The 12764-nt window shown below is 57.8% G+C and overlaps 1 protein-coding gene across 10 annotated transcripts; it reads left to right on the forward strand.

The window, feature by feature from the left end:
* AARS2 (alanyl-tRNA synthetase 2, mitochondrial) lies at positions 1 to 11994 on the forward strand. Of its 10 annotated transcripts, none has more exons than XM_036870110.1 (22): positions 2 to 278; positions 913 to 1104; positions 1633 to 1778; positions 1983 to 2150; positions 2710 to 2854; positions 4990 to 5135; positions 5335 to 5443; positions 5819 to 5857; positions 5934 to 6045; positions 6501 to 6634; positions 7089 to 7233; positions 7469 to 7641; positions 7769 to 7882; positions 7981 to 8121; positions 8812 to 8949; positions 9054 to 9163; positions 9316 to 9424; positions 9708 to 9830; positions 10080 to 10190; positions 10768 to 10851; positions 10965 to 11075; positions 11542 to 11994. In XM_036870110.1, the coding sequence occupies exons 1-22, from the start codon at positions 36 to 38 to the stop codon at positions 11704 to 11706; spliced, it is 2958 nt and encodes a 985-aa protein (XP_036726005.1). In that variant the 5' UTR covers positions 2 to 35; the 3' UTR covers positions 11707 to 11994. The 10 variants fall into 10 exon arrangements, 7 of the variants coding, with proteins under 7 accessions (XP_036726009.1, XP_036726010.1, XP_036726012.1 ...); XM_036870113.1 differs by lacking the exon at positions 11542 to 11994 and adding an exon at positions 11346 to 11533; XM_036870114.1 differs by lacking the exons at positions 10768 to 10851; positions 11542 to 11994 and adding an exon at positions 11346 to 11533 and having other exon boundaries at positions 1 to 278.
* The last annotated feature ends 770 nt before the right edge of the window (positions 11995 to 12764 follow it).

The following is a 12764-nucleotide window of genomic DNA, read 5'->3' on the forward strand; positions in this document are numbered from 1 at the left end:
CCTTTGACCCCGTGAAGTCACTGCCCCGAGTTAAGATGGCGGCGTCGGTGGCAGCTGTAGCCGGGCGACTTCGGCGGGCCATTCGAAGGTCGCCGCAATGGCGGGGCCCCAGCCGTCGGGCGCTCTCATCCGAGGCCCCTCCAACCCAGGCCGCGGCCGTGCGGGACGCCTTCCTGAGCTTCTTTCGGGACCGCCATGGCCACCGCCTGGTGCCATCCTCTTCCGTGAGGCCCCGCGGCGACCCCAGCTTGCTTTTCGTCAACGCGGGCATGAACCAGGTAGGGGCTGAGCCACGCTGATCTGGGCGGAGTTTGTGATTTTTTTCCTGAGAGAAAGGCGTTGCGGGATTGGGCAAAAGAAGCGAAGGGCGGAGCTCCTAGCTTTTGGGGGAAAGAGGGCTGTGCGTGGTTAGGCTTAGAGTTTGGGGCACAAATTAGGGTTTGGAGAGGGCTCCACCGGGCAACTTCTGAGTTGAGGTTGAGTTTTAGGTCCAGGAATGGCGGGTGTGGAGTCCCGTGGGGGAAGTCTGGCTTCATTTATTAGTTCTTTAAATAAAGATAAGTCATTCATTAAAATAAATGTTGAGCACATGCTATGTGCTAGACTGTGTTCTCTAAGCTTTTGACTTTGAGCACCACTTACCCTCTCTAGACTTGCTCTGTTTCCAGCCACCAACACATTCCTCCTTTTACCTTGCTTATTTTACTAGCAGAGTCTCTGTTTCATGATTTATTTACCCCTTGTCTGCCCAGACACACCAGAGATGGGTGCCCCCACGCTCCCAATCTGCCCCCCTGGCCTCTCAGGGGCACGGTCAGTCTTCACTCTGAACTACCATCTCTCTCCACACCCTCCACATTTCCCTTCTGCTGAGGGTCTGGGATCTCTCTCTCGCCCTTCATGTGTTTCCAGTTCAAGCCAATCTTCCTGGGCACTGTGGATCCACGAAGCGAGATGGCAGGCTTCCGACGTGTGGCCAACAGCCAGAAATGTGTGAGGGCTGGAGGACGCCACAGCGACCTGGAGGATGTGGGCCGAGACCTTTCCCATCATACATTCTTTGAGATGCTCGGCAATTGGGCCTTTCGGGGGGTATATTTTAAGGTGAGTCTCCAGGAAGCCCTGGAGTTAGGAAAGGGTCAGTGGTCAGCCAAGAAAGGGGTCAAGGTTAGTCCTGTCTCCACTCTTAGAGCCTGCTTAGGGAGGGCTTCAGACCAGACACAGAGGCAAAGTGCTAGATGAACACTTATAATAGGAATGTGTCTCGCTTCCCTGATTGGGTTGTAAACTCCTTGAGGGCCAGGACTATGCCTCCTGCCTAATGGCTGGTCAATAATTATTGTATGAATAAATGGTGAGACAGCAATACTAAAGTGCAGGAGTTAAAAATCATCCCAGGCTAGGGTGGATAGAGGATTTCATGGAGAATGTGGGACTTGAAAGAAAGTAGGATTCAGAAGAGGGAGGAAGCTTTCTATGCAGGAAAAACTCTCATGGCTTGTTCTGGAAACAACGTGGGCAGTGGAAATGGTTTTGTCTTAAGCCGAGGGCTGAACTCATGTGGCTTGATTGGAACTTCAGTGGGGCCTTCTTCTCACCCATTTTCCTCTTCCCAATGGGTTTGCACTGCAGGAGGAGGCTTGCAGCATGGCCTGGGAACTGCTGACTCAGGTCTATGGGATCCCTGAGGACAGGCTCTGGGTCTCCTACTTTGGTGGTGACCCCAAGGCTGGGCTGGGCCCGGACCTGGAGAGCAGGGACATCTGGCTCAACTTAGGGTGAGTCCGCCCCCACTTATGTCCACTCCTGGAGCACAAGAGGACTGGAAAATAGAGGCTACCAGAGAGTCTCAGCATATCCCGGGATACTGTAGGGTCAGCCCTGTTCCTCCTCCTGCTGAGCTTAATGGAAGGGTTCTCCTGGCAGAGGGGATCCCAGATTCTGCCTTTGTCTCCCCACCACCCATCTGGCTTCCTTCCCAGGGTGCCTGCCAGCCGCATGCTCTCCTTTGGACCACAGGAGAACTTCTGGGAGATGGGGGATACTGGCCCTTGTGGGCCCTGTACTGAGATCCACTATGACCTGGCTGGTGGGGTGGGAGCCCCTCAGCTGGTGGAGCTTTGGAATCTGGTCTTCATGCAGCACAACAGGTAATGGGGTGCGAAAGCAGGAGGGAAATCCCTGACTGGAAGTGAAAAAGTTGGCAGTCAGGACACTTTGATCCATTTCTTATAAAAACAAACACTTAAACGGCGTTTACAATGTGCCAGGCATATTTCTAAACACTTTTCAGATAGTAATTGATTTAATCCTCGTCTTTGCCCATGACAGTTGAAACTAGTCACTGCTGCTCTCCAGACTCTGCTCTCTTATATGATGGAGTTGAACTTGATGATCTCTTAAGATTTTCTACCAGCCTTGACATGTCTCTTTCTAAAGCAAAGAATTGTGTCCCAGAAAGGGGATGCCTGGGTCCAGGCAAGGGCCCAAGCAGAGGGTGAAGGTGGAGATCACTCTTTATGAGAAAGGACGGCACCCAGGGCCATCGTCGTCTGCTTTTGGGGGTGGGGTGGGGAGATGATACTGCCCTCTGGTTCCTCCCATTGTCAGCCCCCCAGGACCCTCCCCCATCCCTTTATGCCACTTGAGCGTCTGCCTCATACCTGTAATCCTGTGGGGGGCCTCACCTTGCACACCTTTCCTGGCCAGAGAGGCAGATGGAAGCCTGCAGCCCCTGCCCCAGCGGCACGTGGACACGGGAATGGGCCTGGAAAGGCTGCTGGCCGTGTTGCAAGGCAGACGCTCCACCTACGACACCGACCTCTTTTCCCCACTGCTCAATGCCATACACCAGGTGAGCCCGCCTCTTCCCTTCCAGAAGCCCCTCTGACCTGCTCTCACCAGTGCTCACTGCCATTGCTTTCCATCTTTGTTGAGAACTCAGAATATTTTCTTGCCTGTGGGGACAGTGGCCAGCCAAGGATACGGAGGTGTCAGACGTGAGGCTCCGATTCATATTTACTGCCTGATATTGCTCCTGGCTCCTTCCTTCCTTCATTTACTCAAAAAATATGTGTTGAGTGCCTACTTTGTGTTAAATCTTTGTGCTTGGTTCAGGAGATACAGCAGTAAAGAGAAAAGAGATCATGGAGATTACATTCTAGCCTAAGAAATAGGTAATAAATAAATGTATTAAAGAACAAGATAGCAGTTTCCAGATTGTGAATAGGCAGTAAACCTGGGTGATAGTAATTGGCAGGGGACAGGGGGTAGAGAAGAATCTTAGATGACATGTTTGGGGAAGGCTCATCAAGGAGATATCTCTGAGCTGAAACCTGAAAGAGGAATCAGCCACAGGAAGCTCACTCCAGGCAGAGGCAACAGCGAATACCAAGGCCCTGATGCAGGAGAGGAACAGAGTGGCCAGCCAGCTGAAGTAGAATCACGTGGGTTACAGTTGGAGTGTGTGTGGGTTCGCTCTTGCTGTATAATAAACCACCTAACATTTTGTGGCTGAAAGCAACAACCATTTATATAGCGTATGAGAATGTGGACAAGCAATGTAGGCTGGGCTCAGCTGGGTCACTCTTGGTCCTGTATGAGCTCACTCATACATCTGTGGTCAGCTGCTAGGCAGCTCTACTTCTGGGAGTTGGCTGGCTGTCAGCTTGGGGCTATGGCAATGACCGGGTTGTATGTCTGTCATCAGCAGGCTAGCTCGGGCCTGTTCACATGACAGCTTGGCAAGGTTCCAAGAAGGAGAGTGGAAGCACATGAGGCCTCTTGAGGCCTGGGCTCAGAACAGTGTCATTTCCACCACATTCTGTTGGCCAAAGCAAGTCACAAGTCTAGCCCAGATCCAAGGGATGGAGAAATAAATTCTATTCCTTGATAGGAAGCACCTGTAAAGTCACATTGCAAAGTGGCATGCACACAGGAAAGGGAAGGATTGTGGCCAATTTTGCAAACAATCTACCACAGAGAGGAAGGCAGGAGTCAGATCTTGTGGGGCCTTGAAGTCCAAAGTGAGTCTTTTATTCTAAATGTGGTGAGATGGGCTCCAAGGCAGTAGGGGCACCATCTGATTGACACTTTTAAAAGGCCACTCCTGTTGCTGTGTGAAGGATAGGCTGGAAGGAGACCAGAGTAGAAGCTGAGAAACCAATCGGGAGCCTATTTCATAGTTCAGGAAAGATAATAGGGTGTGGCTTAGGTTGGTAGCAGTGGAAGTGGAGAAAAGTAGGTTGATTTGAGAGATCTCATAGAGGTAGACACAAAAGGCCCCACTGATGGATTGGATGGGGAGAGGAAAGAAGGTCAAGGCTGGCTCCCAAGTTTTTGACTTGAGTAATGTGGTGAATGGCAGGACTGTTTATTGAGAGGGTGAAGCTTGGGGAAGAGACAGGTTTGGAGCTGGATGAATCAAGCACTCCGCTTTGGAGCACAGCTTAATGTATTCACAGCTCACACACTCCTTCCTTGCGCCCATAGAGGCTGTAGAGGCGGGTGTGGGGAATGAAGAGCACCTGGGTGGGACGGGCCTGGTTCAAATCTCGGATCTACTCTTCAATTGTGTGCCCTTGTAGAACTTAGCTCCTCTCAGTCTCACGTTCCTCTTTTTCTGTTTGTTTTTATTTTTTTCCACTTTTTTTTGGTCTTGTCTTTTTTTTTTTCTTCTCCACTTTCCACTTTAACACCTCCCAGAACAGGAAGTTTCAGGGATTAGACACCATATCATTCAAGTACCCACCCGGTTCTGTTAATAGAAATTCAGTAAATGATCACAGCTGTGCTCGTTGTCTGTGCTGAATGTGGGCCCCAGGAGGCAGGGACTGGCTATCTTTCACCTTTGAAGCTTCTCTGGCCCAGGCCATTCCAGATGCGGTCAGCTTTAGGGGTGAGGGCAGATGCTCCAGGAGTGATGGAGAGTGTCCCTCCTGGGCCAGGGCAGACAGGGTGGGCAGCCATGTCTCCTCTCCTGCTCCCCAGGGTTGCGGGGCCCCCCCTTACTCGGGCCGGGTCGGGGCAGCAGACGAGGGGCACACAGACACAGCGTACCGTGTGGTGGCTGACCACATCCGCACGCTCAGCGTCTGCATCGCCGACGGCGTCTCTCCTGGGATGTCTGGTGCACCGTGAGTCTGCAAGGGCTACAGCAGGGGCAGGGGCTGCTGGGGGTTGCAGGGGAGAGAAGGGAGGAGATGGAGAGGTGGGTCGGGTTGAGATGGCAGGAGGAGGGGGAAGCGAGCACACACCCTGGACCTTGCCCTCCCCTCTCCCCTCCCTGCTGACCAGGGGCTGCTGGGGTCTCACCTGGGCTCTGAATCCTTCTAGGCTGGTGCTTCGTCAGATCCTCCGTCGAGCCGTGCGGTTCTCTACAGAGTTGTTGCGGGCACCACCTGGCTTCCTGGGCAGCCTGGTGCCTGTAGTGGTGGAGACGCTGGTAAGGGCAGAGCTTCCTCACTTCCCTGGGCCTCCCTGGGGTCTCGCGGAGCCTGTCGCTGAGCCCATACAGTGCCCCGGCCTGGGTTCCCCACCCTAAATGTCCAGCCCAACGTCCTCTCAGTGGGCTTACAAGAAGCAGGGAGCCTTCAGGAGGCCTTCTGGCCCAGGCTGCTGAGCCTTTGACCTCGGGACCCCCTTCTGCCCGTATCAGTCCCCCTCCCCCCAGAGAAACTGATTCCCCATTTGGATCCCTCCCCCCGTCCATCAGCCTCTCTGAGTCTCCAAGGCAGGTGTCCCCAGGGAGGCCCAGGGTGGAGGTGCAGAGTGGGCTGGTTGCTTTTGACACCTCCTCAGCCCTGTCCGCCGCCCCCAGGGAGGTGCTTATCCGGAACTGCAGAGGAACTCAGCCCAGGTACTGGATTTGGATGGGGGAGGGAGGGGCTCCCTCTCAGGAGACCGAGCTCCAGCCCTGCCCTGCCCCCATTCAGATAGCCAGCCTGGTGTCAGAGGGTGAGGCGGCCTTCCTGGCCTCCCTGCAGCGGGGTCGGCGGATCATCGAGCGGACGCTGAGGCGCCTGGGGCCTTCCGATGTGTTCCCTGGTGAGCAGGGCACCTGGCCGAGGTGTGAGGGACCCACTTAGGCGAGCCAGGCCCAGGCCTCACATCCCCCCTCCTCCCCCACGCCCCTCTCCCCGTACTCTCTCTCCAGCACCTCCCTGCTTCTCCTCACTTCCGTGCTGCCCAGCTGGCCCTGCCTGTGGTCTCTGCTTTCCAAGGCTGGCTTCATGCTGAGAATGAGCTTCTCACCTCCTTTGAAATGACATATGCCAAGGGGAGGACCCTGGGCTACCCCCAGCTCTGGCTTTGGGGCCTGAAGGTGACCCCTTTCCCGGGCCTGCCCGGTGTGGGGAGGGGGCACTTGTGCTTGGCACCCAGTGGCTTCTGTGTGGTCAGAAAAACCCTGGCCCTTACTTCTCCCTCACTTCTTCTCCCTCCCTCCATCCTGCCCCTCCTCCCTCAACACCCCTTACGTCCCTCATCTTCCTTTCTCATAGCCGAAGTGGCCTGGTCCTTGTCACTGTCTGGGAACCTGGGGCTCCCCCTGGACCTGGTGGAACTGATGCTGGAGGAGAAAGGGGTGCAGCTGGACTCTGCTGGACTGGAGCGGCTGGCTCAGGAGGAGGCCCAGGTACCGGCTGGGGCACTCCCACACAGGGCTCTGTTGGGACGCGTCGACCCCTTCCCCAGCCCTGAGTTCTTGTGGGAGGAGCTGCAGCTATTGAGGGAAACAGGAGTCTGAGGTAGGGTCTGTCCCCTCACTCAGGCCCCGCCCACAGTCCTTGGAGGGGAACGCTAGTTCAGTGGGCCACACAGAGTAGCAGAAGGGGAGAGGCCAGCACAAGGGCCTAGAGAGGGGCCGTCGGGGGCAGCAGTGGGTGAGGGAGGCCTGGTCCTGAGACCCCTGCACGAGGGGTGGTTCACCAGCCAGCCCAGGGTCTCTAGCAGCCAGCCCAGCCTGAGGGCTTATTCCAGATGGGGTGCAGTGTTCACACAACTGTGTGGCAGGGACAGGGCTCTCTGGAGACTCAAGTCTCATTGCACTCTCCGTGCACCCCTTCCGTGCACACACGCCTGTCCCGCAGCACCGGGCACGGCAGGCCGAGCCAGTTCAGGAGCAGGGACGGCAGCTTGACATCCACGCGCTGGGGGAGCTACAGCGCCAAGGGGTGCCCCCAACCGATGACAGCCCCAAGTACAACTACTCCCTGCGACCCAGTGGCGGTTATGGTGAGACCCTGGACTGAGGTGGGTGGCCACGGGCTTGCCTGACCATGATTGGGAAGGACGTCAGAGACCAGCTACCAGTCCTGTGCCTTCCCCGGGGTAGCCACCGGGGCTCTCTGGGGGCCCCGGCTGGAAGTGCCCCCCAGCCCCGTGCCTGTTGACTTCAAGGAAGGCACAGACCCACATCCTGCATCCCAAGCCCCTGCCTAGCACTGATAACCATTCTTGGCCCTGGCAGAGTTCAGCACCTGTGAGGCCCAGGTGCTCCAGCTGTATACAGAGGACGGAACAGCCGTGGCCTCCGTGGGGGAAGGCCAGCGCTGTGGCCTTCTCCTGGACAAAACCAACTTCTACGCCGAACAGGGAGGTCAGGCTTCCGACCGAGGCTACCTGGTGCGGGTGGGACTGCAGGTGAGCCCCCCCAGCCCCCCCCAACACACACACAGAGGCTCCTGCAGGAGGCAGACCTGAGCCAGAAGGGAACCAAGGGGAGGGAGAGGCTGCAAGCACTCAGTGCCTTGGCCCTGCCCTCCCCCAGGACGTGCTGTTCCCAGTGGCCCGGGCCCAGGTCTGCGGAGGCTTCATCCTGCATGAGGTGGTGGCCCCTGAGTGCCTAAAGGTGGGGGACCAGGTACAGCTGCACGTGGATGAGGTGAGGACCCCACCCCTGCTGTTCGTGCCGTCCTGCAGCCCCTTTTCTCTCCCCACCCCCACCTACACCCAGGACCCTGGGTGACAGAAGTGTTTCAGGCCTGGCGTCTGAGCTGCATGGAGAAGCACACAGCCGTCCACCTACTAAACTGGGCGCTGCGGCAGGCCCTGGGCCCCGGCACAGAGCAGCGGGGGTCCCATCTCAATCCTGAGGGGCTGCGCTTCGACGTGGCCACGCAGGTGAGCAGGGCATAGAGGGGCAGCCTTCAAGTGAGGCGACGGGCTTAGAGGGAGTCTGGTAGTGTGGGAGTTTGGCCAGTAAGGGGGCCTGGGCTGCCTCTCGTTCAGTCACTGGGGGGCCTTGGGCGGGGGCTTCCCATCAGGCTCCTCCTGCACCAGTGAGGGTTAGGCTAGCCAGTGTGTGGAGCCATCCCTTCACCTCCAGCCACCCAGCTTCCTTGTCCCTGCTGTCACCCAGGCCATTCTTGCTCAAGCTGAGCTGCCCTCTCCCTTTACTGCCATCCTGTCTCCTTGTACCTCTGGCTCAAATCCTCTGGGAAGTGCTCACTGACTAAATCTCGTTCCACCTGATTACTCCTTGCTCCTGCGTCTCCCCCATCCTGTATTTCTCTTCCACTGGCTGACCTTTGTTGTAAGCTCCCTGAGTCCAGAGCCTCCATTTTCTGTCTCTTCATCAACTTTCAGTGCCTAGTGAAAGGCCTGCAGCTTCCGATAGGCCCAACCCCCAGGCAGCTTTCTAAAGAAGAGAATTGTTAGCTCCACAAATGTGTACTGAGCACATGTTATGTACTAACCCCTGTTCTAGAACCTGGGGGTAGTTCAGTGAACACTGACTGCTTCTTCATGCGTCACTCCCAGGCATGGGGCTGACTGCCTGTTGGTCTGTCTGTTTCCCCCCAACGCCCCCAGGCCCTATTGACCCCAGAGCAGCTCCGGGCAGTGGAGGGCACTGTGCAGAAGGCCGTGGGGCAGGATGAGGCCGTGTACATGGAGGAGGTGGCCCTGGCACGCACTGCCCACGTCCCCGGCCTGCGCTCTCTGGATGAGGTGTGCTGGGGGAGCCCACGGGGTGGAGGTTGCCTGTCCGCCCCCCCACCCTCCCCTCCCCTCCCCTCCGGCCCCTTAACAGACCTGTGCCCTCTCACTGTCAGGTATACCCAGACCCTGTGCGGGTGGTGTCTGTGGGTGTGCCTGTGGCCCAGGCGCTGAACCCGGCCTCCCAGGCCGCACTGCAGACTTCTGTGGAGCTGTGCTGTGGGACGTGAGTCACTCCTCTCTGCCTGCTCTGGCCTGGGGCCCTGGACCTTCTCCCCTCCCTGGTCTTTGGAGCCACCAGCCCCTGGTTTGGAGCTCAGGCTGCTCTTTTCTCTCCCATCGTCACCCGGGCTTCCTCCTCCCTCCCTCTGCCCACAGGCACCTGCTACGCACAGGGGCTATAGGGGACCTGGTCATCATCGGGGAGCGCCAGCTCACCAAGGGCACCACCCGCCTGCTGGCCATCACTGGGGAGCAGGCCCAGCAGGTCAGCACGCCAGCAGGGCCTGGGAGGCTTCTGGGTGTGGGTGGGGGCCAGAGAACACACAGCTGATGCTCTCAGGCCGGGGGATGCCCAGCAGCAGAACCAGTGTTCGTACCTGAGCACCGGCTGCTGGCAACTGGCATCTGTTGTGATTATTTGGTACTTTGATGGGTCCCGATTGTTCAGTGTTTCTAACTTGGCCTTGCCCAGCAATGGGTTGAGAGTGCCTGTCTTGGAGAGGGAAAGTAAGCCAAGCAGTCCTGACCATCCGGTTCCCTCCCTGCAGGCCCGCGAGGTGGGCCAGAGCCTGGCCCAGGAGGTAGAAGCAGCCGCAGCGCGGCTGAGTCAGGGCAGCCGGGATGTGGTGGAGGCTCAGCGGCTGTCCAAGGACATGGGACGACTCACTGATGTGAGGGCCACCCCCAGCATGGAGCTGTCCCGTCCCTCTCCTGGCCATGTTCCCTTCCCCGTGCATTCCTGGACCCTGCCCGTCTCTCCCCAGCATTCCTGTTAGACTTCAGCTGGCCCAGATGTTTGTCGGTTGTCTGCAGGGTGGGATGTGGTGGGTGTGGTCTCTTCCCTGGCCTTGCTGGTGGTCCCTGCCTCAGAGACCATGGCTCAGGGAGGGCAGGGATTGTTGTACTGCTTCTGACCATAGGCCGTGGACACTGCCGTGATGCCCCAGTGGCAGCGGCGGGAGCTTCAGGCCACACTGAAGGCGCTACAGCGGCGTGCCAACACTGCCGTCCGGAAACTGGAAATGGGGCAGGTAAGAGGAGGTCCAGCTGCACCCAGGAGGGCCGATACCAGGCACACCCAGCAAGGGTCAGAGATGCTCTAGCACGCACGCTGAGAAGCCTCAAGGCCTGGCAGGGGCGTGGGGGTGGGTGGCAGCTCCTCCCTCTCCTGCCAGCTGAGTGCCATCATCAGGCCATTTCCCCACTTCTCTCTCTGCCAAACTGGGTCTCTCCCCCCAACTCCCAAGTCTGGCTCAGACTCTCCCTCCAGGAAGCTGACTTGATTGCGCCATTCAGCCCTAATTGCTCCTTGACTGTGGATCCTCCCCCCTCCGCCCCCGCTCACCCATCTGTGCTCCAGCCTTAGTCCTTTCACCTTCAGCGGCCTATTTGTAGGGGCCTGGAGCTATGATGAAAGGGAGGAGGTGAGGGGGGAGAGGAAGGACACAGGGGGGACCCAAAAGAAGGAGGCCATTCTAGGCAGAACCCCTGGCACCTTTGCTGGGGGAAGGGGGCCGTGGGAGGGGATTTCTGGACTGGGGCTCAGTTCAGAAGTGGGGGCTGATTGCCTCCCAGCCCGACCCCCGTGCTGTCCTTCCTGCCTCACAGGCTGCACAGAAAACCCAGGAGCTGCTACAGCAGCACTCGGAGGGGCCCCTGATTGTGGACACAGTTTATGCTGAGTCCCTCTCAGTAAGTGTTGCAATTGGGGGTGGCCCCAGGGTCTGGGGAAGGGAAAGTCCTGGCAGGGAGGAAGCTGGGAGTCCGGGGAGCTGTTAAGTCGCCATCTCCCCTCCCATGTGCAGGTGCTGGTGAAGGTGGTCCGGCAGCTGTGTAAGCAGGCGCCCAGCACGTCCGTGCTGCTACTCAGCCCCCAGCCTCTGGGGCAGGTGCTGTGTGCCTGTCAGGTGGCCCAGGTAAGGAAAGAAGGAGGGCAGCTCCCACCCCGCCCGTCTCCTGGTCCAGCTCTCTGATTCCACACCTTTTATTCCTCCCACACGAGGGAGCCACAGCTGGGTAGAGGCCATCTCTGCAGATACCCCAGGGTGGGGATAGGACCACCTCCTTCTCCCTAACCCACCCCCTTCTCCCTAACCCACCCCCTCCCCCACCCCACCCACGAAGGCACCGAAAGATTCCCTAATTCCCACCACGCCACCTCCAGGCTGCACATTTCTTGCAAACAGGTAGCAGCCATTCATCAACCTCCACTCACGCATTCCTAGCCCGTCCCTCTCCTGTCTCCTCGCCTGATTACCCCCACCGTGTGCCCGGCTCGGGAGAGGGTTCTAATCACCGTGACTCCACTCTCAAAGGTACGTTGAGTGGATGGTGGCAGGGAGGGCTGCTCTGCATCACTGCCCCTTCTGTTTCTGTCCCCAGAGTGCCATGCCGGCCTTCACAGCAGAGGCCTGGGCGCTGGCTGTGTGCAGCCACATGGGGGGCAAGGCCTGGGGCTCTCGAGTGGTGGCCCAGGGCACCGGAAGCACTGCTGACCTGGAAGCTGCCCTCAGTACAGCCCGAGCCTATGCCCTCAACAAGCTCTGATCCAGGCTCACTCAGGGACTCACAGAGACTAAAGAGACAACAGACAGGCCAGTGCCTGGAGCCCTGAAGGAGCCAGCAGAACCTCCCCGGAAGCTAAGCAGAGGACTGGAGCCTGGAGGCCAAGCAGCTGAGCCGAAGAGGACCGCCCTGGGCTCGGCTCTGAGTGGACACAAGAAGATGTGGGCTGGGGAAGGCAGAAGTGGGCACGGCAAAAGGCCCCCGCTAGTTGAATGTGAAGACATGGCTGTCCTGGCTGTGATTGTTGATTAAAAAGTATTTCACAGAGGATAGGAAGCTCCAGAAGGTTCTTTCGCCTAAAAAAGAGCAGCCTTTCCCCTCCCAGCAACCTGGAATGGGTGCCCCATGACTAGTCTGACCCCTCACACTGGGCTGAAAGGCCACCCGGCATCCAGATCAGAACTCTCCTCATCGCCACAAGTGCTTGGACAGGCCCTCTATGCCAGCCTGTTCTGGGCACCCACAAAGGCCTCCCTGGCCACCAAGATCCATTAACTGTCACATAAAAGTCATGAGAGCCAGGTAGATCCTCTCTGGTGTCACTTATTTCATTAACAACAACTTCTCATTTTAATGAAGTCTCTGGTGATTTGTTGATAAAATGAGCTAACAGGTACTGGTCAGTTGCTGAGAATGTGGCAAGAACCAACCAGACATCCTGCCCTTGTGGAGTCTGCTTCCAGTGGGGAAACAGCAATGAAGAGAAAGAAGAGGGTGTCAGATGGGGATGAGGTCTGCAGAGAGAGCGGAACTGGGGAGTGGGAGGGTGGGGGTGGCGTCTGGGGGAGGGTGTGAGCCACGTGGACCTCCAAGGGAAGAGCCAGTGCAGGGGCCTGAGTGGGTAGTGAACAGGCAGGTGGCAGGCCTTGGGGTCAGAAGGGAGCGGAGCCAGAGCAAGCCTACTCTTTTAAAACAAGTTGCACAGCACCTGCCCCAAGCCTGAGGTGAAGCTGAAGCTGAAATTGGCAGCTCAGAGCCGGAGGAAGCCAAGGGATGGAGGGCAGCCCTCCTCCCCTACTAAAATGAATCCACCCAGGACC

This window comes from Balaenoptera musculus, chromosome 11 (genome assembly GCF_009873245.2).
Source record: "Balaenoptera musculus isolate JJ_BM4_2016_0621 chromosome 11, mBalMus1.pri.v3, whole genome shotgun sequence".
Lineage (NCBI taxonomy): Eukaryota > Metazoa > Chordata > Mammalia > Artiodactyla > Balaenopteridae > Balaenoptera > Balaenoptera musculus.

Coding starts and splice junctions, on each gene's coding strand:
- AARS2 (XM_036870110.1), top strand. CDS start 36: ATGGCGGCGTCGGTGGCAGCTGTAGCCGGGCGACTTCGGCGGGCCATT. Junction 7,883..7,980: donor TACAGCTGCACGTGGATGAG/GTGAGGACCCCA, acceptor GAAGTGTTTCAG/GCCTGGCGTCTGAGCTGCAT. Junction 10,852..10,964: donor TTTATGCTGAGTCCCTCTCA/GTAAGTGTTGCA, acceptor TCCCATGTGCAG/GTGCTGGTGAAGGTGGTCCG.